General features: G+C 62.4%; 2 protein-coding genes across 4 annotated transcripts in view; one reads left to right on the top strand and one right to left on the bottom strand.

The window, feature by feature from the left end:
- The first annotated feature begins 6,705 nt into the window (after nucleotides 1-6,705).
- Nucleotides 6,706-12,020, top strand: LOC135316649 (5-hydroxytryptamine receptor 3A-like). Its single transcript, XM_064470714.1, has 8 exons — nucleotides 6,706-7,011; nucleotides 7,191-7,235; nucleotides 7,569-7,678; nucleotides 8,261-8,430; nucleotides 8,655-8,815; nucleotides 9,058-9,268; nucleotides 9,403-9,636; nucleotides 9,808-12,020. The coding sequence occupies exons 1-8, from the start codon at nucleotides 6,706-6,708 to the stop codon at nucleotides 10,104-10,106; spliced, it is 1,536 nt and encodes a 511-aa protein (XP_064326784.1). The 3' UTR covers nucleotides 10,107-12,020.
- A 996-nt stretch (nucleotides 12,021-13,016) lies between these two features.
- The window catches only part of ZBTB16 (zinc finger and BTB domain containing 16), a 62,326-nt gene continuing 47,896 nt past the window's right edge, over nucleotides 13,017-27,446 (bottom strand). For all 3 annotated transcript variants that reach the window (XM_064470751.1, XM_064470750.1, XM_064470752.1), the window contains 3 exons: nucleotides 18,715-18,885; nucleotides 16,333-16,500; nucleotides 13,017-16,061 (listed from right to left, as the gene is read on the bottom strand). In XM_064470751.1, the coding sequence (XP_064326821.1) occupies nucleotides 15,832-16,061; nucleotides 16,333-16,500; nucleotides 18,715-18,885 (569 nt within the window). In that variant the 3' untranslated portion in view covers nucleotides 13,017-15,831. The remainder of the gene's footprint in view (nucleotides 16,062-16,332; nucleotides 16,501-18,714; nucleotides 18,886-27,446) is intronic.

Genomic DNA, 27,446 nt, shown 5'->3' with positions numbered 1-27,446 from the left:
CCGGCACAGCCCGCGGCCGGAGCTCCCCACCTGGGGAAGCGTCCCCAGGGATCTCCCGACCTGAAAAAAAGTATTAACCGTAAAAATCCTGAACGTCCCGGTTACAAAGAGAAACTCAGCCTCATATTTTTAGCTCCAGGTTTGCCGAAGGTGTGCATTATGTTCAGCGGCCTGATTAATGCCACAGTGACTAATTAGGGCGCAGGACAGATACCGGCGATTCTTTTTCAGCATCAAGTGCGGTCAAAGCGCCGCTACGTCAGAGATCATTTACTGGAGGGTGATCGTACACCCTCAGACAAAGAACGACCTGAAGGCCTGCTCTTATACCGCTCCTTCCATGTCCCAGGATCTTTCCATACGACCTTCTCTCGGCAAAAGGAAGCGATTTGCACTGCAGGTGCTTTAAAAAGGGAAAAAGCAGCAGAATGGTGTGTTAGGGAATGGGAGTTGCAGGGAGTTTCAGCGTGCACTGAACGCTCGCACTTGAGATGGCGAGGGATCCTCAGGAGGAATTTCCCCCCTGCAATTCCAGCCCCCGCGGCAGGATGAGGGAGATTTCGCTGCCCCTCGGTCGCACCCCGGCTCCAGGTCGTGCGACGCACGACTCGTGAGCTCTTTGTGGTTTCCTTGCAGGGACCCCATTCCTGTTCTGAAAAGAAACGGCAGAAAGGTTTCATCTCCCCCTTGCCACAAAACCCGCCCCCCAGCACAAAGTCTCGAGCTGGGCTCTATCTCGAGCTCAGCACCCAGAAATGGAGGCACCCCCAAATTCGTCCTTCCCTGTGAAATCCTTGGCCATGGGCCAGTCAGAAGACGATGTCCACGCCCGGCCTGGAGACGTTCACCTTCCCCTCGACAGCGGAGCGGCAGCCTGGCCATCGCAGCGTCCTGCACGCAGCTCAGCACCGCGCGCTCCCAGCCCGTCTCCGGTTGCTGCCCCCTCCGGGGCCGTCCCCACACATCGTGCGGCAGCTGCCGACCTTTCCAGCACTGCCGCAGCCCTCCCTGCCTTGCTCTGCATCTGTCTCTGCCTTCCCTCCCTGGCCCGAGACCACCCCCCGGACCGAAGCATCCCCCGGACCGCTGCATCCCTGAACCCAAGCAACCCCTGGCCCAGCCATCTTCCCCGCCGCCCTGCAGACCAGCTCCCCTGTCTGCGCTCCCCCCTGGAATAAGGATGGCTTCGTCTGCAGGAGCTTCTTGACTAGGACTCCCTGAGGTGACGCAGCAGCGCGGGGACCCCCGGCCCTGGGGCAGTGCCTGGCTGCTGCCCCCGGACACCCTGGCTGCATGTTGGGCTCCAGCAGAAACAGGAGGGGCGGTGGAGGCTTTTCTGCAAGAATTTTTCAGGTGGTTTACATCAAAAGCTAACAGCCTTTTCAGTCCAAATTAGCCTTTCCAATTTGCTTGAAATCTTTCTCATTTTCTCCGGAAAATGAAGGGAAAAATACCCAGCTGTAACGGCCAATGTGGTTTTATTAAAACCCAGGCTGGAAGCGCTGTGGTTTCTGACTGCAAATGCTTCTTAAAAACTACAGCTGCAGCAGAAGAGCTGGGGTGGAAGGTGAGGAAGGCACAGGATTTTTACATAAGGGTAGCCGGTGTGGGCACAATCTCTGCTGCAAAACTACCTTTGGGATGGGGTTTCTGCCGAGAAAGTGGCAGGCAGGCCGTGCAGCGGAGGCAGCGCTGGAGCCCAGCTTCCCTCTCCTGCCCGGCAAGGCTCTGGCATGGGTATCCTTTAAAAGATAAGAAGGAAAAGGGAAAGACGGTCACACAAGGCTAGGCACCGGCCGGCTCCGCTCTCAGCAAGGCAATTCCTGCCTAACCTCGGTGATATCATGCCTGCCACACATGGCTGCCATCCCCACTTGGGACGAGCTGGATCTCCTTCATTAACAGCAATGGGCTCGGAATACCTTCCCCTACTTATTATTACCTGGCTTTAATGGATAATGAAACGGTGGCAGAATATTGCTAACACCTGAAGGGTGTCTAATGGAGAAGGGGACTGAAAGCGAAGCGCTCCCCTCCCTTCACGGGGGATTTAAAGGCGTCGGGTGCCTTTGCTGGCAGGGTGAGGATGGGCCCCGCACCTGCAAAGCTACCAGCACCCGCAATGACCACGGCAGCGATTACATGAGCCAAGGGTAGCACCAGGCACCTGCTCTGGTGCCTGCTTCGGTCGTGGAGCCATGCGAGGGGGTGCCGGGGGAGAGACCCCGTGTGCCGCCCTGGCCCCAGGGACCCTCGCAGCACCTGGGGGATGCAGCGACCCTGAGCATCCCTGAGGATCCTGCGGGAGGGTGGCTCGTTCCCCTGCCCCCGCTGAGGGTCCCACATGCTCCCGGTGCGGGGGGGCTGCTGCGAGGCCGCCCGTGCCAGCGCCAGCAGCCCCGCCTGCGCGCAGCCTTTATTTCATGTCTCGCAGCATTAAATCATAGCAGACATGCAATTCGGGGGAGCGTGAGGCTCTGTAATGGGCGGCCTCGGGGGCGTGATGGGGCCGGGGCCGGCAGGCAGCCGTGCTGCCAGGGCTCCTCCGCGATGCTTTATTGCTTTTGACGCTCCAAACGCGCTCTGAAAGGCGAGTCTTGGCAGCCCGGAGGAGGGCTCCTTCCCTCTCCCGCCTGCTCCGCACGGGCAGGTGCTGCGTGCCGCCACAGCTGAGACCTCCCTCCCCGGTCCCACCGCGGTCCCCGGCCCGGCTGCAGCATCCCATCCCGCAGAGGGCTCGGTGGCACGCCTGCCAAAGCCCCTGCTGCCCGCGGCCCCCGGGACGCCCCGCGGCCCAGGGCGGGGGGTGCCGCGGGAGTGACACCCACGCGGGGCTTGGTGATGTTCCCAGTGAGGGCAGGCTGGGGCCATGGGGGACGCGGAGCGTCGCTGGTCCCCTCGCAGCGTGGGGATGCTGAGCATCGTTTGTCCCGATACGTTGCAGGGACCTTGTACCTGCACTCTGTCTTCTGGGTTCTCCCCAGCCTCCGGGACCACCGCAGCTCCTGGATAAGCACTGGCCTAAGGAGTTTGCTGCCGGCCTAGCCAAGGTAGCTGCTCTCAGCGTGGCTGCCCTTAGTCTCCGTCCCAGCGCAGCGATGCTGCTGTACCCAGCTGCAGGCAGAGCCCGGGCGGGACGCGGGGCTGAGCCGCGGGAAGCCTCGGATGCCGAGCGCTTGGATTCCCAGAAAAGCAATTACCGCGCAGGAGGTTACAGGGCTAATAAAATCCCATTACGCCATTTCGGAAAGTAAATCTGATCCGGGCGCTGGCGATTGATATCAGCCATCCCACAAAAAGTCCCGCAAGAGCCCCCTGCGCACGCGTGTGATACGAGGCTATAATAGATCACGCTAATTAGATATCCGATAACAGGAGGGCTGATAGGAACTACATTAAAATCTCTTTAAGATGAAGACATAAAACCCAAGGGAAAAAATTCAGAGTTAATGATGCTGCAGCAAAGGCTCCGCTTGAGCGGACCGCGCCCCCTCGGCCGCATCCTGCCCGCTGCGGATGAGGGGGCAGGAGGAGAGGGGGCAGAGCGGGGCATGGTCCCCAGCGCCGCAGCAGCACTGCCCGTGATTTTCATTACCCAGATTCAATAAGGGGAAAGAGCTCTGAGCTGCCTGCGCTCCCCGGGAGGTGACTTGCCAGCCACTAACGGAGCCGAGAAATCAAATTATCCCCGGCTCTGCTCTCGCTCTCTCCCTGACACCGCTGTTGGCAGCTGAGGGGGAGTTCATCAGGGCCGCGCACTAATTCTTATCTCGTTTAAGTGACTCCACGCTGCCATCTGATGCGATTTGCTCTGTGCCGCCGCCGCCGCGGGCTCTGGTCCCTGCCCACCGCTTCCCCAGCACTTCCAGCAGCCAGCAGCTTCACGGGGCACGGGCCCCTCCAGCACACAGAAATGCAGGCTTACGTATGTGAATATATAAGATTATAGGCAACGGGGGTCGGGGCGAGACTGCCCCACTGGGCAGGGAGAGGTTGCCTTACCCTGAGGACGTGATGCTCTGACGTGGAGGGAACGATGCTGCGGCCCGAGCAGGGCACCGGCACATGGGCAGGCGCCGAACAAATCTTTGCTCTCAATCGTACGGACCAACCTTTGCTTATGGTCTTGTTTGCCCAAAGGTGTCGAATACTTGGGGAAACCAAAAGTGGTAAGACGTGCTTTTGTCAAATTTGCACGCAAATGCAAATTGCTGCAATGAAAACAGACCCTCGTCTTGGTGCGTGTTGGAGGCCGCTGGGGAGATCCTGCTGCCCGCAGGCAGGGCTGCAAAAGGCCGGCAGCACAGCCTGCATCTGTCGGCATACCCACCTCCGGTGGGACGGATGTGCTCCACCGCAGGGTGTGAAGGGAAGGCCGGTGCCGCCAGAGCCCCCATACCCTGCCGACGGGAACCCACCCCGTGCCAGTGCCACACCTGTGCGACGCAGGGACAGACCATGCCACCTCGCAGACTCCCCCCTGCCCTTCCAACCGCTGACAAGCCCTGGCACCCACAGCACCCTCTCCCCCACACCGTGCCCCCGCTCCTGCTGCACGCAGGCACCATGCCTGCACCCCCAAAACCCGCTTTTCCATGGCTAGGCACCCGGCCAGGGGACGGGGAGCCCCGGGGGAGCCGGCGAGGTGCGGGTGGCTGGGTGGGTTTCTCTCGCATCCTCCCAGCCTGAAACTTGAGCAGGGAGAGGCTGATCGCAAGATTAATTGGGCGTTCTCAAAAACCCGACGGCGGGGGGAAAGCGAGCAAGGAGCGCTGCCTGCCTCCCCGCTCGGGTTCACTCCTCCGCGGAGCCGACAGCCTAGGGAGGTGGAGAGGAGGGAGGCAGCGGCTGGGAGCCGGCAGAGCCATGACGCCCGCCGCGCTCGGGGCGCTTCTGGCCCTGCTGCCTCTCGCCTCGACGCTGCAGAGCCCAGGTAAGGTGAGGGGCCCCGCGGGCAGGGCTGGGGGGCTGGGGCAGAGCGGGGCGCTCCCCATACCGAAAGGCACGGTGCGATACCTTCCCAAAACCCGAGCAGCACTGTACAGCATGCAAAGGCTGCTTCTTATAGAGACCTTAATGCTCTTGAAAATCAACGTACCTGGGAGAAGCCCAAGCGTGGGAAACCTCTTCTGCAAGAGAGCCCGGAGGCGCAGCCTGCCTGGGCGCCGCAGGCTGAGCGCCCGCTGCAAGGTGATGTGGCGTTTGAACCCAGCTCTGCATCGTGGGCTCACCGGTACAGGGCTTCGAGGTACCCTGGAAGCGTGCAGGGTCCGAGCCCTGAGGATATAGAGAGAGAGAACCGGGTGACCCCCTGCCTGCCTGCCTGCCTCCAACTCTCTGGAAGCTGCTGCCTGAGCCCTCCACCCGATGAAGAGATTTTTCTAACACGACGTTTCACCCCCCATAGCGCAGAGCTGGGTTTTGGGGACGACAGCGTGCAGCAGCAGTGCTGTGCCTATGGTTTGTGATCTCATCTCCGCACGGCGCTAAACCGGCTGCCAAAGCGCTCACGAGCTATGGTTATTATTTTCTCGTTTAACCTTCCTGGGAAACGGTAGAAAAATCATTGTGCTGTTTTGCACCAGCACGGCTGAAAGCTTTCAGCAGGTTTGTATCTCGGATCTTTGGAGGGATCAGACAGACAGCCCCTCTCATCGGGGCATCGTTCCCGCTCCCAGACCTTCTCCCGCAGTTCGCCTGGCGGAGGCGGCAGAAGAGGAGCGGGAGCAATGACTCTCTCGCCTTGGCGATGCCGGAGGTAAGAGGGTAGGAAGGTCCATGCAGATGGATGCCCGTGTGCCAGGGCCGTGCCAAATTGCACCAGGCAAGTTGCCGGCGCAGGTTTGTGGGGGGACAGACCGGCGCGATGCCGGCGGCAGATGCACAGAGCGGCCAGGGTGAACCCAGCCCAGTCCTCCCCCTGCAAAGCCAGAGCATCCTGACCCAGAGCTGGGCAGCGTGGGTGCGAGGACGAGGAGGAGGAGAGGGTGCGAGGAGGAGCGCTGGTGCGAGCCAGCTGCTGCCAGCTGTGGCAGAAAAGGCCGCTTGGCCCTGGCAGCGCCTGTTTTCCTCCCCTTGCCCTAATTGCTGCCTCTCACCCCCCCCCGCCGCCTCTGTCCTGTTTTTTTTTCTTAGCTTAAAAGACAGATTAAAGTTCCCTTCCCGGCAGCTTTTCCCAAGTTCCCGCAGATCTATTCCAATTAGTCCTTTTCATTACGCGGGAATTGGACTCCGGGGCTGGGCATGCTGCAGAGCAAAGCCACGAGCTCCGCTGCCCTGGCTCGGCCGCGGCGTCGCCAGCTGCCTTGCAGCGAGGACGTGGGTGCTGTGAGCATTTTGCCCTGCGATTAATGCTGCCGGCACCAGCCGGGGGATTGTTTCCACAGGAAGCAAACACCAGGATACCAAGATGCCTAATAAATGACTTCAGCATCCTGGTTCATCTCTAACCTTCACCGGCTGCACCTGCAGAGCAAAGAAATGCCCCTGGAAGCAGTGAGTGGTAGGAAACTCATCTGGGGGGGGCAGCGAGTCCCTCGTGGTCCCCCGCTGCCACTGCCCTGGCACCCGTCCGGGAGAGGCAGAAGACGGCAGTCCTGCCCTCTGAGGCTGGGGGAAGGTCGCAGCCCCGTCCGCCTGCACAGCAGAAGACATTTGTGAAACGTTAGGCGATGGTTCTGGCGGGCAGACTTGTTTCCCATCAGGATGCTCCTATTTAACTTTGATGGGAAACCCCACCCAGTAAGCGAGGGATGGCAGCCAGCAGCATCCCGCGGTTCGCAGCACAGCCCCGGGCGACTGCAGCCGCTGCCCCGCTGCTCCACCCACCCCCCACCTCTGCCGGCAGGTACCTGGCGGGGGGGACGGAGCCCCGAGCCCGCCGAGCCCGCCCTGCGCCGCCTGTCCCACTACCTGCTGGCCCACTACCAGAAAGGCACCCGGCCTGTGCGGGACTGGCGAACGACCACCACCGTGGCCATCGACCTCATGGTCTACGCCATCCTCAGCGTGGTGAGTTCTCTGCTCCCGCCCTGCACGGGGTGGGGGCGGCTGCCTTCAGCGCGGGCAGCTTCTGCATGTGCGCAGCAAGGGGAGCGGTACCCGGTGTGCAGCACCCCCCGGCAGGCTCTGCCCACCCTCCGGCGTGCCAGTGCCCCCTGTGCCGACACCGTGGCCTCTTCTTCCTGCAGGATGAGAAGAACCAGGTGCTGACCACCTACATCTGGTACAGGCAGGTGAGCAGATGAGAGCGTACAACCTCTCCCCACCCTCGCTGGGCCCCCCCGCCCAGGGCCGAGCACCCCTTCAGATACCGTTTTTCCCATGGGAGGGGCGTGCAGCCCTGTAGGAGCGCAGCAAGGTCAAACCCATCCCAGGGGATGACAAGACCTCTGTAGGGCACGAACCTCAAGGCACGGCTTTCACGCTTCGCACCATTGGGTGGTGCGGATAGCTGGAGGACGAGCCTTTCCTCCCTCCCATGGGTGGTGTGAAGAAAGGTTCCCGTGGCGGGGTGCTAGCGTGGGTTTGGGACCTTGCCCTCCAAGCCCCTCTCCCTTGTCCCCCAGCACTGGACAGACGAGTTCCTCACGTGGGACCCGGCGCACTTCGACAACCTGACGCAGATCTCCCTCCCCGTGGAGAGCGTCTGGGTGCCCGACATCCTCATCAACGAGTTGTGAGTGAGGTGGAACCCCCGGGGCAGCGGCGGGCAGGCCGGGGTCCGGGCCCCCCCTCGCCTGCCGCGGGCACGTGCCGCCCCGCACTTTGTATTCCCGGCACAGAGCTGGCAGCCTCCCCGCATCGGGCGAGCTGCAGATGGGGAACGGCTCGGCACTTGGGCCATTTCCAATGCTGGCTAACCGCAACCGCTGGTAATTACCCGCGCCGTGCCGGGGGTGGGATCCAGATAGCTGGAGAAAGGCTTTGTGAAGGCAGCACAATGCAAGGGCAGCTGCAGAGCTGCTGGCCCTTCTCACGAAGCCAGTCAATGTCCTTCCCTGCTTTGCTGGGTTTTAAGGTGTTCCTGCCGGCTCCAGAGAGCCCCAGGCCAAGGACACAAATGCTCCTTGGGCTGGGAGAGGGCGGCAGCTCGGAGGTGATGCCAGGCAGGCATGACTGCACAGGAACGGCCAAAAAAGCAGCCTGGGGGGGTAAACCCCCCGCTCCTGGGCAGTTTCCCTCCCAAAGGTGGCTTGGCAGGAGGACCCCCTGCCCAAAGCGCTCCCCAGCCCTGGTCTCTGTCCCTCGTGCCTTGCAGTGTGGACGTTGGAAAGTCCCCCCACGTCCCCTACGTCTATGTTGGCCACCACGGGGAGGTGAAGAACCTCAAACCCATCCAGGTGATGACCGCCTGCAGCCTGGACATCTACAACTTCCCCTTCGACGTCCAGAACTGCTCGCTCACCTTCACCAGCTGGCTGCACCACAGTGAGTGGTGAGACCCCCGCGGCTGGGGGGGCTCAGGGGGAGCGGGCCAGGACCTCTGCCGGGTTGGAGCTCCGTGCAGAAGGCAACTCGCCCCTCTAGATGGCCCCAGCGGATCGGGGATGCGTGCGGGGAGGGCAGGCACCCAGCCCAGCATGGAGGTGCGGGCAGCTGCCGGCGCTTAGGGCCGGGCACCCCTGGTCCTCACCTCTCCTCTGTCCCCGCAGTCCATGACATCAACCTCTCGCTGTGGCGGCAGCCAGAGCTGGTCAAGTTCGACCGGAGCGTCTTCATGAACCAGGGCGAGTGGGAGCTGCTCTATGTCCTCAGCCGCTTCCAGGAGTTCAGCGTCAAGAGCAGCGACAGCTACGCCGAGATGAAGTTCTACGTAAGGGTCTTCGGCTGCCGTGCTTCTCGGGCATGGGGTGCTAAGGAGGGACCCCGCCACTGTCCCTGTTGCTGATCACCCAGCTGCTCCCTGCTGCGGTGCTCCGGCCTGCGGGCAGGATGCTCCTGGTGCCGAGCCCTTCCTCTGGCTCACCTTCGTGCATCCCACCATCGTCGCCTGCCCTGGCAGAGAGCTGCACCAGCTCAAGCCCTCGCCGAGCCTTTCCTGTCTCTGTCTCGCAGGTAGTCATCCGGAGACGTCCCCTCTTCTACACTGTCAGCCTGCTGCTCCCCAGCATCTTCCTGATGGTTATGGACATCGTGGGCTTCTACCTACCTCCCAACAGCGGCGAGAGGGTCTCTTTCAAGATCACCCTCCTGCTGGGCTACTCGGTTTTCCTTATCATCGTATCCGACACGCTGCCGGCTACTGCGGTCGGCACCCCCTTGATAGGTGCGGCAGTGCTACCTGCCAGGGTAGCACAGAGACCACAGGTCCCCTAGGGACGTGGGCAGCGTGGACTCGCTCGGGCCCGCGCTCTGTGCACGAGCCTTTGCGGGCCACTCACCTCACTGACACCTCCGCAGGCATCTACTTTGTGGTGTGCATGGCGCTGCTCGTCATCAGCCTGACGGAGACCATCCTAATCGTGCGCCTGGTGCACAAGCAAGACCTGCAGCCCCACGTCCCCGACTGGGTGAAGCGCCTGCTGCTGGAACGAGCCACCGTCCTACTCTGCATCCGGGACAGGAAGAAATTCAGCCGGAGCAGGACGCAGAGCTCGGACATCTCCAGGCAGGTGGAGAACAACGACAGCACAGGTAAGGGCTGCACAGAGAGGGCCCGTGGGAACCGAAGGGGACTGGGCACCACATAGCCATCTACGCCCACGTAGCCCCTGTTTGCACGGCAATCCGGATGCCCAGGTCACCCGCAGGAATCCCAGCTCCCCATCTAGAGACTTTTTGCGCTTGCCTCTCTTGATCCCGCAGGCAAGCTGAACCACTCCGGCTGCGAGGACGCCCGGGAATGCGAGAGGGCGGGGGGTGCGAGGTCAGCGCCGGCCTTTACTGGCCAGGTGGAGGGCACCCTGCTGATGCACGGCATCCTGCGTGAGATCGCCGCCATCCGCCAGTTCCTGGAGAAACGCGAGGAGTTTCGCGATGTCGCCCACGAGTGGCTGCAAGTGGGCTACGTCTTGGACGTCCTGCTCTTCCGGGCGTACCTGGCGGCCGTCCTGGCCTACAGCATCACGCTGGGCACCCTCTGGTCGGTGTGGCGGGACGCCTGAGCGGCGCCCGCTTTTGGGGGCACTGGTGGCGGGGACCCGGGACGCTGCCCTGCTCCAGTGGCTGCTCCTCGGCTCTGGGACTCACCGGTGTGCTGACCCACGCTGCCACATCCACCACCTCCCCCCGGCTCCGGAGCAGCAGCCGAGCAGGGATGCGGAGCTGAGGAGGGACCACCAGGCACCGGTGACCCCTCCCTGCCACCCCCGGGCGCGCCCCGGGTCACCGGCGGCCGCCGGTTCAGCACCGCGGACAGCAGCCCCGCCGCCCCGCCCGCCGCCGCCCGGGGGTCCCCGCCTGCCCCGGGGGTCCCCGCCGCACCGGGGGGGGGGGCCGCCACCCCCCTCCCCTACCCCCCACCCCGGCGAAGCCCCCACCGCCATGTGCGAAGCACCAGGGGCCACCCGCCTGCACCCTCCATCCCTGCTGCTCCCCCTTTCTCGTCGGGCCCCGCGAGGGTCTTCGCGCTCCCCCCACCCGGCTCCTTGCACGCTTGCCCAGCAGATCCCCATCCCGCTCCTGCCCAGCAGTACCGTAAAACGGGAGAGAACGAGGCAACGGCAGGCGAAGCGGGGTGCAAACGGGGCTGGCTCTGAGGGCACGCGGCGCGGGGTGAGACCCCCGGGCTCGCCGATCGCTACTGCAGCTTTGGTCAATCCCCCCGCTCTCTCTCTCCGCCCTGCCAGGGCAGAGGCGCGGGATTAAGAGGAGAGGAAGGATCCGCTGGCTGCATCCCAGAGCAGGGAGTTGAGCCCAAACAGCAAGGAGCAGGTCTGCCCACTCTCATTTCAGAGCTGGGGATGCCAGAGGGTTGTGACAAAAAACACCAACGGTGTTTTCGGGGCGGTTCCTGGCCCCGCCGTGCTCGCCCAAGACCCCGTGAAGGTACAGCTCGCTCTCCATGCCAGTAACGTACCTGAGCAACCAGGGCAAGCACCATCCTCAAAAGCGCTGGCGGTGGTGGGAGGGTCCGTCCCACGCTCCGGGAGCACCCCTGCATCTGGTCGGGCTGCGGGCGAGAGGTGGGCTGACGGCGCCTGGCTCTCCTACGTCCGCCCGCAAGCCCACCGGCCCTGGACCAAGGGCCCCGCTCGCTGTCCCGGAGCCGTCACCTGCAGGAAAACTCCCCGCTGAGTGACGGGGGGGCTGAGGACGGGTGGAGCGGGCTCCTGTCGGCGCCGGCCCGCGCTAATGCGCTGATGGTCTGTAAGTGGCTGCCTATTGATGAGGTGTCCAGTTAAAGAGTTCGCGAGACACTAAATCAGCCCATTGATCCTGCCGAGATCGATGGTGCTACAGACCTGATCACTGCAGCGGGCAATTAGCACCCTCTGGAATGAGCCGCCTTCGTGTAACATCAAACGCTCCAACAGACAAATCCAATGGGCCCATTGACCCGGGCGCTCGCCGCCGCCCGGCCCGCGCGTTCGAGGGGGCGGCAGGACCACCGAGCCAGCCTCGCCATCCCTCTCCTGCCCGCTGGGACCCCGGGTGCCCCTTGGGGACCCACCGCGAGATGCTCACCTGTGCCGCCGCATCCCATGGACCACATCGGTGGCCGTGCGGGCGCTCGGTCTCCCGTCCTCCCCTGTGCTAGGAAGCCGTCCCGTGCCCGACCTAACCCCCTCGTGCAGCTCAGTGGTCCTTTCCCCCGGGAAGAGGAGGCTGCCCACGCCGGAGGAAGGATCTGGGTTCTCCCTTTGCCCTCGCGCTGCTTTGGGAAGTGCCGCACGCGGGAAAAAGTTCCAGGCATCTCTCCGAGAGAAGCCTGGATTTTCCTCTTTAAAAAAAAAAAAAAAATCAATAAATCTGAATCTAATCTACTAATAAAGGTTTAATGAGGACATAATGTTGATGGAACAGAACATTGTTGCAGCATAATCGCTCCCAGCTGCTGCGCAAGTGTGCAGACAAAGGCCCGGTCCTACGACAATTTCCCCGTTATTATACCAGCGCCTTTGTACCGGGCCAAGCGCCGGCGAGGGGTTTCATTCCCCCTTCTCCCAGGGGTGCCGCAGCCGGCAGGTTGCTTGCCGCAGGACCACCTCGGCTTGCCTGGACCGGCACCGAAGTTCTCCCCTATTTGCCCAAAGCCTCCGTGGAAGAGCTGTGCTGGGGGCAGCCAAGGGAGGCAGGGATGGCCACCGGGACCTCGGGGTGGGCTCGCAGCCCCCCAAATTCCAGGACACGGGATGAGCCCGGCCTTGACGCCAGCGCACGTGGCAGCCTGGCACATGCCATCCACCCCTGGAAGAGGCAGCGATGCTTCGCATCCAGTGGCTCCAACCGCGCCGTGATTCACCCTTAGCTGCGGCGTAGGGCCCAGGCGGGCGGCGGGCGGCACCCGTGGGGCGCGGGCGGCACCCGTGGGGCGCGGGCACGGCCGGGCGACGCCAGCGGCACCCACCTGGCCCCGCCGCGGTGCGCCGTACAGTGTGCCGCAGCACAAAAGGAGCGCAGGCGCTGCTGTTAATGTAGTCAGTAAATAAATAAAGGAGGGCTTAAGCTTAGTGTACAGCAATCAGTCGGGAACTACAGGATAATTAACGCAGCGGGGGGCCAGACTACTCTGCAGTCAGGTTTAAATGAACGAGTTCACTTTCATTGAGGCAAACTTGCTCAGCTCCCTGGTGAGCCGTGCCGGCAGGCAGGCAGCGGCGCAGGCAGCGCGGCCCGGGACGGGGTTCGCTCCCTCTCCGCGGGGGGTGCCGGCAGCCCCGGGGCACCCCCATCCAGCGGGGTTGGGGTAGGGGGGGGGCCCCCCGCCGCAGCCCCAGGGGAGCCGAGCAGGCACCCCCAAACTCACCACCGCGGGTCCCCCCGTGGCTCGCCCTGAGCCGGCGGGATGCATCCTTCCTCCTCCTCCTCCTCCTCCTCCCAGCAGGCACAGGCACAGGAACAGGAGACGGCAGGCCGAGACAACGGAATTAACTTTATTGGTTGGATTTTTTTTGTTTTCTAACTGCAGATTCAAGGTATACAACTGAACATTGCTATTTTCCTTATGAGACTTATAAATAAAAATACAAAAAATGTTCACTACAAAAAAATCTACCGTTAGTAGGATGTAAAAAATATTCTCTTTGCTATAGAAGGCACGAACTTCACTTAGTGACACATGGAGAGAAAAAAACCTGCAGCAGTATACTCTTCTTCTTCTTTTTTTTTTTTTTTTTTTAATCTTTTTTTTCCTCTGTCAGAAACACTGAAGTCTTACAAAGAAATGCATCTGAATCTACACAGGACGAAGGCAGATGCGGAGAGCTGCAACTAGGAGACACCACAACTGGCTTTATTTTATTTTTTTTTTTTTCTTTTTCTTTATTTTTCAGGAAACTTTTAGCTAACGGCATCTGTGGCTAGAGGACAGAGAGGACTCGCAAGCAGAACCGCAAGGGAGCGAACGGCGAGGGGAGAGGGGGAAAGTCGTACAAAAAATAGGAGCCGATAGATACTCTGAGAAAACCAAAGGGGAACTTGGGCACCTTCTGCGCCCGGGCTCAGAGAGGTGCTGAGGTAGACGGAACGAGGACAGCGACGGACCCGAACCACGAGCGGCAACACAGAGCAACGGGACGGGCAGGCGGGCGCTCACGACACCGACGACAAGCCAGGGGAGAGGGAGCCCGGGGCCGCGGGGCCCCGCGGGGCGCTTGGTCCTCACTGCTATGATACACATATATATACTTATATATATATGGAGGGGCGGCGGGGGCTGCGCCTCGGCTCGCCGCGCCACGGCAAACGGGTACGGGGACGCGCGCCCGGGGCACCGCAGCATCGCTCCGACGCCGACCCCAACGCCGTCGCAGCCGGGAGGCTGCGGCACTAAGGGAGGGAGGGGTGGCGGGACGGGAGGGGAGGTTAAAGCAAAAAAAGCCACACGAGCTCGGCCGCGTGCGCCGCAGCACCCGTGGCCGGCAGCGCCGGTGCGCCGCGGGGACCTACCGCGCACACGCCGTGAATTGCAGCAACTTTCCGTGTGAAAAAACTGGGTTTTCTTTTTTTTTTTTTTAATTTTTTTTTCTTTCTTTTTTTTTTTTTTTTTTTCTTAGGCACAACAATTAAACAAGCCGTTCTCCACAGTCACATCCCGGATTGTACAACAGCGGCGTCCACCCTGCGCAGAGCAGCAAAGGTCCCGCGCGCAGGGGCACGCGCGCGTGCAAAGCCAGACCGGGGCGCGAGGGAGGATGCTGCACCCGCATCCCCTGCTCGGCACTGGGAGGAGTGGGACGGGCCCTGCCGGGACCGGCAGCCCCCAGCAAGAGGGGCGATCGGCATCCCTCCAAACCACACCCAGACACCGTCCTGCTCCCCCCGACTCTTCCCCCCGCCCCTGTTTTCACCCAAACGCAGCAAAATGACAAAAAAAATAAGCCGCGGCTGCAAGCGCCGCGCGGGATGGAAGCCGCAGAGCCCGCTTCCGCAGCCGCACAGGAGAAACACAACAAAAACGAACACAAGAGGTAGCTTCAGAACCGACGCCCCCGGCCCCACGGGGCCGGGCAAAAAATACCAGTTTTGGTAAGGATAATGCACAACGGGAGGCCGGCGGGGACGCTGCCGCCGCGCCGCCCCTCCACCGCCAGTGCCGGGCACGCGGCTCGCGCCTTCCCGGCCACACCGCCCCCCGTCCCCCCAAATCAATAAAAGCTCATGAGGTCACAAAAAAACGAGGTAATTTCAAGTAAAATGTGCTAAACGCGGAAATATTCCAAAAGAAAGTTCAAAAAAACCCCAAAAACAAACAAAAAGCAAAAAAAAAACAGGCGAGCGAAGCCACCTGCCACCGGGCACCCCTCGCTTGCGGGCTCCTGCAGCTGAGGGCTGGGCAAAAAACCACGCTCGGCACCTTCCAGGCACCCCCAAATTAGCAGAAGGAAGCAGATCCCCCCGTCGGGACTGACGCCGCGCACCGGCGGCACCCGTGCTGGCATCGACCGTGCACCACCAAGCCGGCCGCGTCTCCCCGCGGGGGGCCTCGGCCTCGCCCCCTGGGATGGGGGGAAGGAAGGGGAAATGCATAGCGAGGTCTTTGGTCAGGGGGAGGGCGGCGGCTGCCGGGCACCCCTGGCGCCCACCAGGCACCGGGCAGCACCACGAGGCGCTCCGGCTCACGCCCGGTTCCCTACCCCGAACCCCCTCCTCTGGCCAGGATCCCCCCCCCGAGGACGCTCTCGCCGAAGCGCTTACGGCTCGCCGGACGCCGGCGCTCTCCCACCTGCGCCGCCGCAGCCCGGGAGCGCAGGAACCCTCCCGAAACGGGGTCCGAGCCCTAGGCGGAGCCGTGCCCGCACGTGAGCTCGGGTCCTCGGCGGGGCCTCCGCGGCGAGAGAGGAAACCAGGAATGAAAGCCTTCCCAAAGCACCGGCCACGCGTGTGCTTTGGGGGAAGCGTGCCGCTCCTGTACGGTCTTCCCGGCGCTACTGTGGTGGAGGGGCCGGCCGGGGAGCCAACTCCGCGGGGGCTGCAAGGGGCGAAAGTTGCCCCGCAGCGAGGGTGCAACGGCGGCGGGCGCACGAGCAGCCGGGGAGGGGGAGAGGATTGGGCTGGGGAAGGGGCCCGGCGCATCCCCCCGCCCCGGCGCGAGGCGCAGGATCCTTCCGGCGAGAAGCAACGAACGAGAACCGAAAACAAACAAGGCCGTGGACGCCGTGGGTTTGGTGGGGGATTTTTTTGCCCAGTCCTCCGCCACTCAGCCCCGCCGCCCCTGCGCCTCCTCCCTCAGACGTAGCAGAGGTAGAGATAGGTCTTCTCTATCCGCCAGTCGGTGGGGATCTCCTCCGGCTTGTGGCCCTTCATGTGCTTCTGCATGGCGGAGAGGCTGGGGCAGTACTCCAGGCAAATGGTGCACTGGTAGGGGGAAGCGCCGTTGTGGGTCCGAAGGTGTTTGATCATGGCCGAGTAGTCCCGGGAGCGCTGGTGGCACAGCTTGCACTCGAAGGGCTTCTCGCCTGTGGGAGACAGGGAGACGGGGGTGTCAGCGGGGGCTCGGGGCCTCCAGGCGGTAATTAACTGCCCGGCATCGACGCTGCCGGGGCGGGCACAGCCGATAACCGAGTAATGAACAGCAAAGCCGATCTCGCTATTGATCCTCTATTTACAATAGTTAGACGCCGGCGCGTCCGATGATTCGTTATCCCCGGGCGCCGCCCTGGTCCACGCCGCCGGGGCCCAGTCCGGCGCCGCCGGCCTCGCCGGGGACCCCCCCGCCACGGCACGTACCTGTGTGGACCCGGTAGTGGGTCTCCAGCTGGTGCTTGAGGCTGAACTTCTTGCCGCAGCCGTTGCACTCGTAGGGCTTCTCGCCGGTGTGGATGCGCTTGTGGCCCTTCAGCGTGCTCTCGTCCCGAAAGCAGCTGCCGCAGAACTCGCACTCGTAGGGGTGGTCGCCTGCAAGCACACGCGCGCGCGTCAGGGCCGCCGTGCCACAGCCGGCTCCCCAGCCTGGATCTACCCCCGGCGCCCCACTGTAGCTGGGGGCCGGCGCGTGCCACCCACCCCAGCACGGCGCGCCGGCCCCCGCGTCCCGCTGCGGAGGGGATGCTGGGGTCTGCGGCAGGGTAAAGAGCGCAGAGGGCGCCGCGACCCTCCCGCCACCGGCTCCCGGGCTTTTCACCCGGCATCGCCGGCACAGACCCGGCCCCGGGCGTCTCCCGTGCTCCAGACCGGGCGGCTGATAAATGAACTCCGGTTCGGCACCAAAGGCAGAATCATTTGAAGGAAAGGTAAGGGCTCCAGCTACTTATTTATTACAGCCGCGAAGGCAAGGACAATAAAGATAGATTGATCGTCCGAGACTTTGTTCATGAATATTTAAATATTACTGATTTGTCTTGTCACTGTAATTACAATTTCTCTGTGCCGCATATCCTACAAGCACAGTTTATGGTAAAGAATGGCCAACTGTATTTCACTTGTCCTGCTGCAGATGTGCGGAGCTGCCAAGCGTGTAATGTTCCCCGCATTTCATACATTTTCTTCAGCTGTGAAGGCTTAAGTCATCCACAATGACCTACGTTTTTTCATTATCCCCGTGTCAAACTGCACTCGTGCCTGGGCATAAATTGTCCTTCTCGTTATATACTCACATGCCTGCGCTTTCGCTTCCTCTTTAAAATGATATTTTACTCTCTCCCCGTGTGCTGCAGCCGAGACCTGCGGCCCCTCACCCCCACCCGCAGCTGCTGGCTGGGCACCGGAGGAGGAGGACGAGGATGCTCAGGGTGCGTTTTGGAACCCCCCACCCCAAAGGCGAGGCAGGCAGTGCCTGTTGGCAGCTGCGTTTCACCGCCCCATGCCCAATTCCAAATTATCGCCTTGGTTTTTGATCCCACACTCAAAGATAACGACTTTGCAGCCAGAGGCAGGCTGCACTTCCACGCGCTCGATTCGCAGGAGAAGCCGTGGAAACGGGAGCCAGGGCCCCCGGAGCGGGGTGAGCATCCCGCATCCGCGCAGGATGACACCCCACAGCGCGATTAAACACCCCTAAAGCGTGGATGATCCCGGTGTTTTTTCCCAGCCAGGAGCTGCTAAAGCAGCAGAGGTTGGGGTGGGACACGCTTGGCCCGACCCGCAGCCCAGGTCACAGGATTACGGGCTATAAATAGCTCCAGCGCTCGGCATTAATGTGCTTATCATCGGCACGCCACTCCCGTTTCCCACGTCGGGACCCCGAGCCCAGGCGCGCGTGCGGGTCTGGCAGCTGCCAGCCGCAGCCCGGATGGAGCGACCCTCCCAAGCTGCTGCCTGCACGTCCCCCAGCAGCCACTTTTACGCCCCCTTCTGAGGCCACACGCACGCACGCTGCTTAACAGGAGAAAGGAGAAGGAGTAACCTGACTTGGCACGCGTTTTCCCCCCTGCCGGCAATAATCGCGCGGCTGAGGAAGGTGCACGAGCCTCCAACTCGCGTGGGGAAAGGATGGGCGAGGAACGCTTCAGCCTCGCAGCTGCAGAGGGCCGTGGCGCCGGCTGCAGTGCACGGCGGGGCTGCAAAGCCCTGGGCCAGCTCCCCCCGGCGCCACCCCGCTCGCCCCCCACGGATTTGCCTTTTCCTGCACCGGGGGGTTTTGTTTTTGCAGCCGGACCCGAGCGACGGCGCTCGCCGCGCTGCTGGGACCTCTCCCCCTGCCATCCCCTGGTGCTGCCCGGGGGTGCTGGCGGAGGAGGCGAGGACACGGCGCGGGCGCTTTGAGGACACGGCGTAAGGCGGTCCAAGCCCCGCTCTCCCACACGGCTCTCCTGGAGCCGGGCCCTGCCCCAGTGGGCTGCGCCGCCGAAGCACAAGCTACACGTAGCGCAGGTCGCCCTAATCCCATTAGGGCCTCGCACCGGCTGATTATGTGCATCTACCGCCCGTAAGCCGATGAAGCGGGTACGATCACACATCCCCTAAGAAGGTCACATGTCACCTTATACCGGATCAACTTATTACACACGGCCTTTTTTCCCCCCCCCCCCCCCCATTTCATTTTTTAAATCCAGACAACCCCAATTACCGTCACCCTAACACTCTTAAGACGATTTCACCTTTCTTTTCCCATTTTTCTTTACGAATGGGCAAGGAGCCTGCCCAAGCCGCCCGGCCCCGGTGCCGCCGTACCTGTGTGGGAGCGGAGGTGCCTCTTGAGCGCGGTGTGGCTGGGGAAGGTGCGGTTGCACTCACTGCAGATGTAGCTGCGCACCCCGGCGTGCACCTCCATGTGCTGCTGCAGGGCGCTCTGCGTCTGGAACCGCTTGCCGCACAGCAGGCAGAAAACGGCCATGTCCGTCCCTGCGAGAGAGGGAGAGATCCGACTTAGGCACCTCCTGGCACCCGGGACCCCCGTCCTGCCACCCTGTCAGGCATTCGGGGGGTCCTGGCTCCCGCTGGGATGCTGCTGCAGCAGGGAGAACACCAACAGCTGCGGGGTTGTGGGTGTCACTGGGGTCCCAGCGGTGGGACCCTGGCCACCCCAACCCTGCCGCCGCCACCGGGGGAATGCTGGAGGAGGGCAGGGGGCTTTCATTGCATTGGAGGCAGCTGGAAGCCCCGGCCCTGTGATGCCCGGGGATGCCCAAATGCAAGGCAGCTGTCGGGCGATCACCGCAGCCCCACACACCTGCCAGAGCTGCTGAGCTCAGACCTCTCAGTGCCCAGGGGAAAGGGGACCCCAAGAAACACCCCGCAAAGCCACCCCGGGGAGCAGGGGGCTGGACACCGGAGGGTGACGCGCTCGCCCCTGCACCCGCGTGATCCTGAGCCGTAACACAGACGCGAGCTCTGTCCCACCGACCACAGGCACGGGTGTAAAACTGGCTGCGTCAACACAACAGCAAAAGCAGGGAAAAAACCCAAGCCCAGGTACTTATACACCATCAATAAAAATATCAGACCTTTGTGTTATTAAACAATTTGCTTTCGTTTATGCATAGCTGATTGTTCAGAACCTACGAGTCAGTGCAAATTGTATTACGCAGGGAGATTAAGCAAATAAATGCTAGCTTTTTGGAGACATTAAAATGTGAGGACTATGGAAATAAAATTATCTAGAAAATTGTATTAGCAATTCATTAGCAGCAGCAAGATGTTCAAGGTAACCAATGGATCCGCGCTGCCTTCAGGAACAGTGGGGGCAGGGGGGGGGCTGCTCGCCGTGCTGCCAAAACCAGCCCGGGGGAACCCGGCGGTGAGGCGGAGTCGCCCGAGGGGAGCCCACCGGGACCACGGGCGGGGAAGCAGCGGGCAGCGGGCACCCGCCGCGGCGGCATCGTGGTCCTGCCTGGGATGCAGGTGGATGCCAGCTAGGGATGCTCCCGCAGTGGGACGCGGCGACAGCATCCTCCTGGCCAGCCCCACGCCTCCAGCCTGGAGACCAGCCGGGTGACGGGCATCCCAGAGAGCATCTCGGTGCGTGCCGTCACCCACCCCGGCACCGCACCGCCACCCACCCCGGCAGCGCGCCGTCACCGGCCACGGCACGCTGCGGCCGGCTCTGCCCTGCGGCTCCAGGGATGCAGGAGCCGCCAGGAGGGATGCTCAGTCCCAGCCTCGGCGAGGCACGCAGCGGGCTGCCCAGAAACACTCCGAAATCTGCAAAAACCCCTCGTGAAATGGGAATAAAAGCAGCAAGAGAGGCGGCCCCGCACGGGAGCTGCTTTTCTCCCTCCGCAGGGATTTATCCCGGGGGGGGGGCCCGCCCGAGCCCGCGCGCCCCCCACGCAGCTGCGGACAAAACGCTCCCGAGATACACACACAAAAAAAAAGGCATCAGCCAGCCCCGAACGGGCCGTGCGAAGCAAATCCCGAGAGGTATGCGGCCCCGCGGCCCTCGGCGGCCCCGGCGGTGACAGCAGGACGGGTCAAAGGTCCCCGGGGCTGAGCCCCCAGCGCCGCGGCCAGCTGCGGAGCGGAGGCCCTGGCCGGCGGGACGCCGGCCCCGATAAATCTGCCGCCAGCAGCCCCCGCTGGGGCCGGGGACAATGGGCTCCCGCGGGGGCGGAGGGCAGGACAATGCCGCCGGGCCGGCGCGCGGGGCCGTAACAAATCCTCCCTGGCACCGTAGGGCCCTCATTTGTGAAACTAATTGGCCCCCGCTTGAAAAAAAAAAAAGCAACCAACGGGCCAGCTCCGGCAGCCGCGGCGATGGGGGCGAGCTGCCCCGTGCACGCACGGGGAGGCGCGCCCGCTGGTCCACGGGGACGGTGCTGGACCCCCGGCGCTGGGCGTCCCCCCCGGGGTGCTGCTCGCCAGGACCCGCAAGGCGCGCCTTGTATGTTGGGGGTATTTTAGGTAACGCATTAGTAAACACACGCACACCCCAGATGGGGAGGCCGACGTGCGCTGGCAGAGCTCGCGGGGGCACCCGCTTGGTCGCAGCCCCGAGGCTCTGGGGCTCTCCAGCAGCCGAGGACTGTGGCACCAAGCAAGGGCTCTGCCGGGCACCGTCCCGCTGCGGGCGTTCAATTAAGTTGGTTTTTTTTGTTCTTTTAAGCGACGTCCTGCGTTCACAGAGAGGACGGGAGGTGGGGAAATTGGGAAAGCTCACGAGGGTGCCTGGGGAGGGTGCCTGGGGTCGCTGCTGCCCCCGCCGCAGCTGGGCTCTGGCAGTACCGGGCTCGCCGCAAGGAGAGCCGCGCCGGGCGACGTGGGGGCTCGGCGCTGCTCTCCCAGCCAGACCGCGTGTCCCTGGGCTCCCAGCCGGAGCAGCCCCGAGCCAGCCCTCAGCCATCGGAAGAAAAATCACCCCCGATAAAGAAACACCGCCGCCCCAAACCAGCGAGAGACGGATTTATTCATTTCCCTGACGTTTTAATGGTTTCTCCCCTTTTTGCGGGAAGATGATTACAAATTAAGCGGCATTTAAACGCTTTTTACTGTCAACAATTAAAAGGGGCGAAGGCGGGCGAGCAATTCATTCCCCGGGAAACGCGGCGGCTCTCGGCGGGCGCCGCCGGCCCTTCCCTCTACTGTACGCCGCACAATGGCCCCGAGCGCGCCATTAATTTTGCAGGATGTTCAAAAGCAAATTAAAATATAAAAAGCCCCCGGGCACAAAGATAGATACCGAGGGAGGGGGCGGCATAGGTCAAGCTTGCGGAATTAAAGTCTTAGCAACCGGGGAGGTTTAAGCGCAGCCCCATTACGCCGCGCTCGGCAGCCACCTTCGCCCATCTTCCCCGGTTTTCTGCACCTCTGCCAGAGCCGGCGCGGCTCGCTGGCAGCCGTCACCATTAACGGGGCGGCCCAGTCCAGCTCCCGGCGAGGGATGGTGCGGGCGTCACGGCGTCGAGCGCAGCGCCGTCTCCCGCCCGCTGCCTCGGCGGGAGGGGGAATTAAAATAAAAACCCGCGTGGCGGCGGGCGAGGGAGGCAGGGTGGGCCTCCCTTTGGAAAGGAGCCGGGCGTGCTCCCGCGCCGTGAAGTTTAGGATGCGGGAGGTGCGCTGGCGGGAGAAAGGCGACACGTCCCCTTTAAAAGGAAATATAATTTACAGTGTGCAGCCAGGCGGCCCATAGTTTCAATCTCGTTTACTATAGAGAAAACTCTGCTAGCTGTTCTCTATCCCACAAATCCGATTTAATCAGACAAGCCAGCCAGCGTGGCTTGAAGTAAAAACGGATAATTAGTAAACAGAGAGCTACTTCAGTGCTTCATTGGCATTCGAGCCGGGCTAGTGTGTCGCATTTAAAATGCAGTCTGATGAAGTTTACAAAATCAAACCATTTGTTACTCCTATTGAAGAGGCTTCAGGCCACTTGCAATTAAATTGGAATTAGTGCTCAGAATGAGATACAGCAAATTCATACTAAAAAGGGATCTGACTTTCAGACATTTGACTTCAAGTTTTTCCCCCCGTGCGCGTGCACGCGCGTGTGCACGCTCCTGCCGGCTCCCTGCGGCCCCCCCCCCCCCAGCCCCGCGGAAGCACCGCCGAGCCCGGACCCCTCACGCGGGAGGGCGCAGGGCGGCCCGCTGACCGCAGATGCTCCGGCACCGGGGGAGCGGGGACCGAAGCGGGCCGGTGCCGCCGTGCCGGTGAAGCATCCTCCACGGAGCTGCGGCAGCACGGCTCCGGCAGTCCCTGGGCACACGGAGCCAACGCTGGGATGCACAAACCGAACCGCCCCTCCCCGAATCCTCCTCTTAACGCTGCCATCTTTTCCCTGCCTCTCCTCAGAGCAGCGCCACGAGACTCAAAAAATGGGGCAGTCCTGTCCATCCATTGCAGTGATCATCAATAGCGCCAGAAACCCGTAATCGAAGGCTGCGGAGGGGCACGCCGCGAAGGCTCTCGTGCTACAGCAGGCACGAGGCGGCACGCGTCAGAGGATGCCGACGGAGCCCCTCGCTGCCTCTTGCGCCTGCCATAAAACCCCCAAACCCTTGACTTGTGTCCGGCAAATTCAGGGTCTTCAACAAGACCCGCTCCTCCTTCAGTCTTCGTATTTAAGGCAATCCCGTACGTGCCGCAGGTGCCAAAGAGGCGCGCTGAAACTGCCACGATCATTAGGACCAAGGCAGACGGCTCCAAAACGTTCTGGCCATGCCGAGCAGGAGCCAGAGGGCTGCTGGCTCACCCCAGGTGAGATTTTGGGGACGTCTGACTGTTTTTTGTCAGCGTGTCAAGGGCTCCCCAGCAGCCTCCACCTCCCGGACAATGCTGCTGGCTGCAGCTGCAGGGGAGGCTGCAGGCGCGCATGAGAAGCAGCGTTAGGGGAGGACGGTGTTTTTAGCATCCTCGGGGCCAGGGAGGCGAGTGGATGAAACCGTCAATGACTGCAGCCCGGGAGCTGCAGGTAGCTCTCCTCTCCAGCCCTGCCTGGGGGGTAGCGGGCAGGGAGGTGGCGGCAGCGCCGGCAGGGGGTGCGTGGCCTGTGGCATCCCCCCAGCACATCCCCCGCGCGGCTCCGTCGCCCAGCGGCAGCGCATGCCCCATCGCTGCCGCTGCACGCCTCCGCCGGCTTCGGCTTCGGCTTCGGCACGGGATGCCCGCCGCGGTGGTGCGGGCTCGCCCCCCCGCTGCCCGGCAGCAGGCGGCCCCAGGCAGGGGCTGGGCGGGCGACGGCCACCCTGGCTCAGGCAACGTGTGTACGGATGGGGTTGAGAACCATTAGCACCGGTGGGACTTAAGCACGTACCTAAGGCGCCGGGCTCAGCTCGGCACGGAGGGCTCCCTGGGGCCACCACGCATGTCCCGCTGGCACCAAGCTGAGGAGGAGGACGGGTGAGGAAGGACAGGCAGAAGCAGCGGGCATCGCCACGGTCCCGGGGATGCTGGCCGGTGGCACCCGCGCCGAGGGTGCGTTTTGCCCCGGGTGTGCGCTGCTTGGGGTAAGAAGATTAACCCAGTTTCGGCGTCTGTTTTCGTGACTATTACGAAACCAAAAGCGGTGTTTTCGGCGGCAGCACCGAAGCAACCCCGCGGGGCGGTGAGAAGCACCCCTTCCCTGAACGCTGCTGTCAGGATACGTGACGCCTGCGCACACAGACGCACCGGTTTTTAAGGGTGTCACTCCAGGGTGGCAGAGCCAGCCCTTTACGACCCCCCGGCCACTCTGGTGTGGCACCGGAACAAAGGCGCTATCGAGGGGTGACGGTGGCACCCGTTAGCCGCGCCGCCTGCTTGGTTGGAGCCCAGGAGCCCCTACAACCGTCATGGTTAAGTAGAGGGGGTGTGGGGGGGAAAACCCTGGATGATAAACACAAAAGATGTGCACGTTTTGTGCCGGAGTCACCAAATCATCCCGGTTTCAAAGGCTGCCTCCGGACTCCACAGCTCGGCTTCTGCGCTAATTAACATCTTTATGGAAGGCAAATTCTCCCAAGGGGGCATTTGTTTGATTATTATTATTTACTTGGAGATAGCGCAGCTTTCTTCCCAACTTTAACCGACTAGGGGAAATTAATTCTTAAAAAGCAGCCGGCGCTGCCTGCTCTGCCGCTGCTGGTTTTCCTCCGGGGGTGGCTGGATGCGGCCGCCCCGGCTGCAACAGGAGGGCAGGGCATGCCCCCTCCCCGGCACCGCCCGCCGCCTCACTCGGCACCCGCTCGCCTTCTTACCGACGCCTAGAAACACTCAGGCGTTTCAGAGCAGATGTACAACATTGACCTTGCAAGCACAGGGGATTAAAACCGCCCCCCCCCTCCCCGCCCCTCAGTGCTGCGGTTTTCGCCCCCGCAGCGACGCACGGTGCTGCTTCCCGCCCGGCCGTGGCCCCGCTCTCCCCATCGCCCGGGGTGGGACGTGCACGGAGGATGCTCGAAGTCCAGGCGCCCGCAGCAAGCGGGGGGAGCGGGCGGCAAGCCCCGAGCCGCGGCTCTGCCACGGGCAGCTCACGCCCGCCGGGGCTGATTTATTCCGGGGGCCATCTGGACCCGGGGGACAATGCGGTCCCGCATCCCAGTGACCCGGCACATTAGTCACACCCTCCCCGCTCGACCTCTCCGGCTCCCTTTGAGCGCAGCAGGACGAGCGCATCCCCTTCTCGCCTCCTTTTCGGGGGGCCCTTTGCTCGCCCCGGTCCCATCGGCAGCACCTCGCCCCCCTCCCCACCGCCCCGCATCTCCATCACCGTCGTCATCATCATCATCATCTCCCTTCATTGCGCTTTTCTGCGATTGCTCAGGCAAGAAAGATTAGGAGGGAGCGCGGGTGGGGAGGGAAGGAGCCCAGCGACTATTAGCGGCGGCGGCTTTATGGCAACAGGCACACAACTCATTCGTTTCATGTTTCGCGGAATATAAAAGCGCCGAAACATTTTAATTTTAAATTCTTATCATTGAATTTACTGCTTTTCTCTCGCAATGATTTGTGTTGCTTTTTAATTTTTACAGTCTCTACAGAAGCCAGATGCTACCGCCTAGGGCCAAAATAATAAAAACCCGCCACAGTCGCGAGTTACAGAACAAAAAGGAAACGCGCGGCTGACAGAAGTTAATATCTCAATTTAACAGTGCTGCTCCGCTAATGATCCTTTGATATGTGTTTATTTAGAAAGGTCTGATCTTGACCTTGAAAGCAAACTAAACCGCAAAGTCTTTATGAGAGGAGAGAAAGACTTTATTTATAGACTGGCTTTGCGTCAATCACGGCGGCAGCTGGACCCGCGCCGGGTGAAGCACCGCCAGGCAGCCCGCGGGTCCAAAGAGGGCGTTAATCGAGGGACGCATCTGGGGGGGGGGACGACTGGCTGCTGAGGAGGACCGCGGCGTGCCCCCCATCCCCAGGGGAGGATGCTGAGCCCACGCACTGAGACCTGCCCGCCAACCAAGGGATGCGGGCGGCTCCTCGCCTGCGAGGGATGCTCCCCGGGGGACGTCCCCGGGGACCACGCATCGGTCCAGGTGCGCCCCCTGTTACCAGCGCGGGGGACAAGCCATCCCCTGAGCATCTCCTGCCCGACCTCTTCTCCCCAGCACGTGGGAAGAGCCGCCTCCGCTCTCCGGCTGCTGCAGCATCCGTCCCTCCCCGAGCGCGGTCCCAGGCTTTGGAAGGAAGGGGAGTGCTCAGCATCACCCACGCCTGCACTGACAGAGCGCAAGCGGCTCTTCCCCCTGAAGAAACCGAGCGTCGTGCAAACCTCGCGTTTGGAAACGAAAATTTGAGGGCCTTTTTAGGAGCCAATCCCGTTTTACTGCATTTCCTCCCTGCGGCCGGGGGAGGCGAGCGCTTCCCGAGCTCCCAACACCGCGCGAGCCTGGGAACGCCATGCGGAGGCTTCACACCTACGGTGCGCTGCGCTTTCGAGCCTAATTTCTATTATTTTAGGCCAAACAGTTGTTTGAAGATGTTTACAAACCCTAAAGCCTTCTGGCTGAAGCTGGAGGCGTGTCCTCCTTGCAAAGGGTGAAATCCCCAAAGGCTTCTCCTTGCACTGAATACCTATCAAAACATATATCAATATCTATCAAAAACGTTCAAGTGGGCAAAAACACAGCACATCAACGGGGACGACCTTCCCTTTTCAGCACCCATTAGGCACTTTGGTACCAAGGAGCTTACGGTCACGGGAAGCCCTGAAATATCAGGAACGTGATAACCTGCCCCGGGGAGCCCGGACGGGAGGGTGTGAGACGGCGGCGTTTGTGCCCCGCCGCCGCCGAACAAAGCCCACGGGAGACGGAGGCCATCACAAAAGGCCTCTCTGCACGTCGGCTGGAGGGATGAACGCCACCGTCCAGCCCCGTCTGGCCAGGCAGCTCAGCGGGGAGAGCTGGGCGAAATTGCACCCTTGCAAACAGGTCTCAGTTCAGAGCCAGCACCAGGAATTCAGCCTTAACGCAGGTGTGAAAAACAGCAGGCTCGGAGCCGGAGGAAACTTTTCCCAGGAAGGGAACACGTATGCCGGCGCGGGGGGCTGCGCCTTCCCCCCGCAGCGGCCGAGCGTGCCCCCGAGTCAGCGCCGCGCTGGCAGGAGGGGACGATGCTCAGGGGACACCCGCCTCCCTCCGCTCGCGGCGCGGATGCCCGTGCTGCCGAGCCGGGCCTGCAGGCGCGAGCCTCGTGCACCTGAACTCCCCGCGCCCGATCGCCCTCGGCAAAAACGGCATCCGGCTCCTTCGACCCCTAAAGGTACGGATGAAGAGCTGCCCTCCTTCCCAGCAAAACCATCGTCACCTGACCAAAACGCATTAGTCTCCGGTCTCCGGGTATCCCTGCGCAGCATCCCCCGCCGGCACTGCCTTCCCCTAAGCCTGTGCCAGCGCTCCCCACCCTGCAGAATCCCGGATCCGTCCCCGAGGAAGCCGCACGTTGCAGGTCCGGCCCTGCCCGTCCCGAGGACGAGCGCTTCCCCCCGGGGCAAACTGTGGCGGCGCTTCTGGCCACCGCAGCAGAAGGGAAGCTGTCAGCTG

This window comes from Phalacrocorax carbo, chromosome 21 (assembly GCF_963921805.1).
Source record: "Phalacrocorax carbo chromosome 21, bPhaCar2.1, whole genome shotgun sequence".
In the NCBI taxonomy this organism is placed as follows: Eukaryota; Metazoa; Chordata; class Aves; order Suliformes; family Phalacrocoracidae; genus Phalacrocorax; species Phalacrocorax carbo.
The sequence above is the reverse complement of the archived record's forward strand: the minus strand, read 5'-3'. Positions and strand labels throughout refer to the sequence as shown.

Excerpts from the sequence above, each read along its gene's own strand:
- LOC135316649 (XM_064470714.1), top strand. The coding sequence starts at position 6,706 with ATGCTCCTATTTAACTTTGATGGGAAACCCCACCCAGTAAGCGAGGGA. Across the intron at positions 8,431-8,654 it reads CACCAGCTGGCTGCACCACA|TCCATGACATCAACCTCTCG; the intron begins GTGAGTGGTGAG and ends CTGTCCCCGCAG. Across the intron at positions 9,269-9,402 it reads GGTCGGCACCCCCTTGATAG|GCATCTACTTTGTGGTGTGC; the intron begins GTGCGGCAGTGC and ends ACACCTCCGCAG.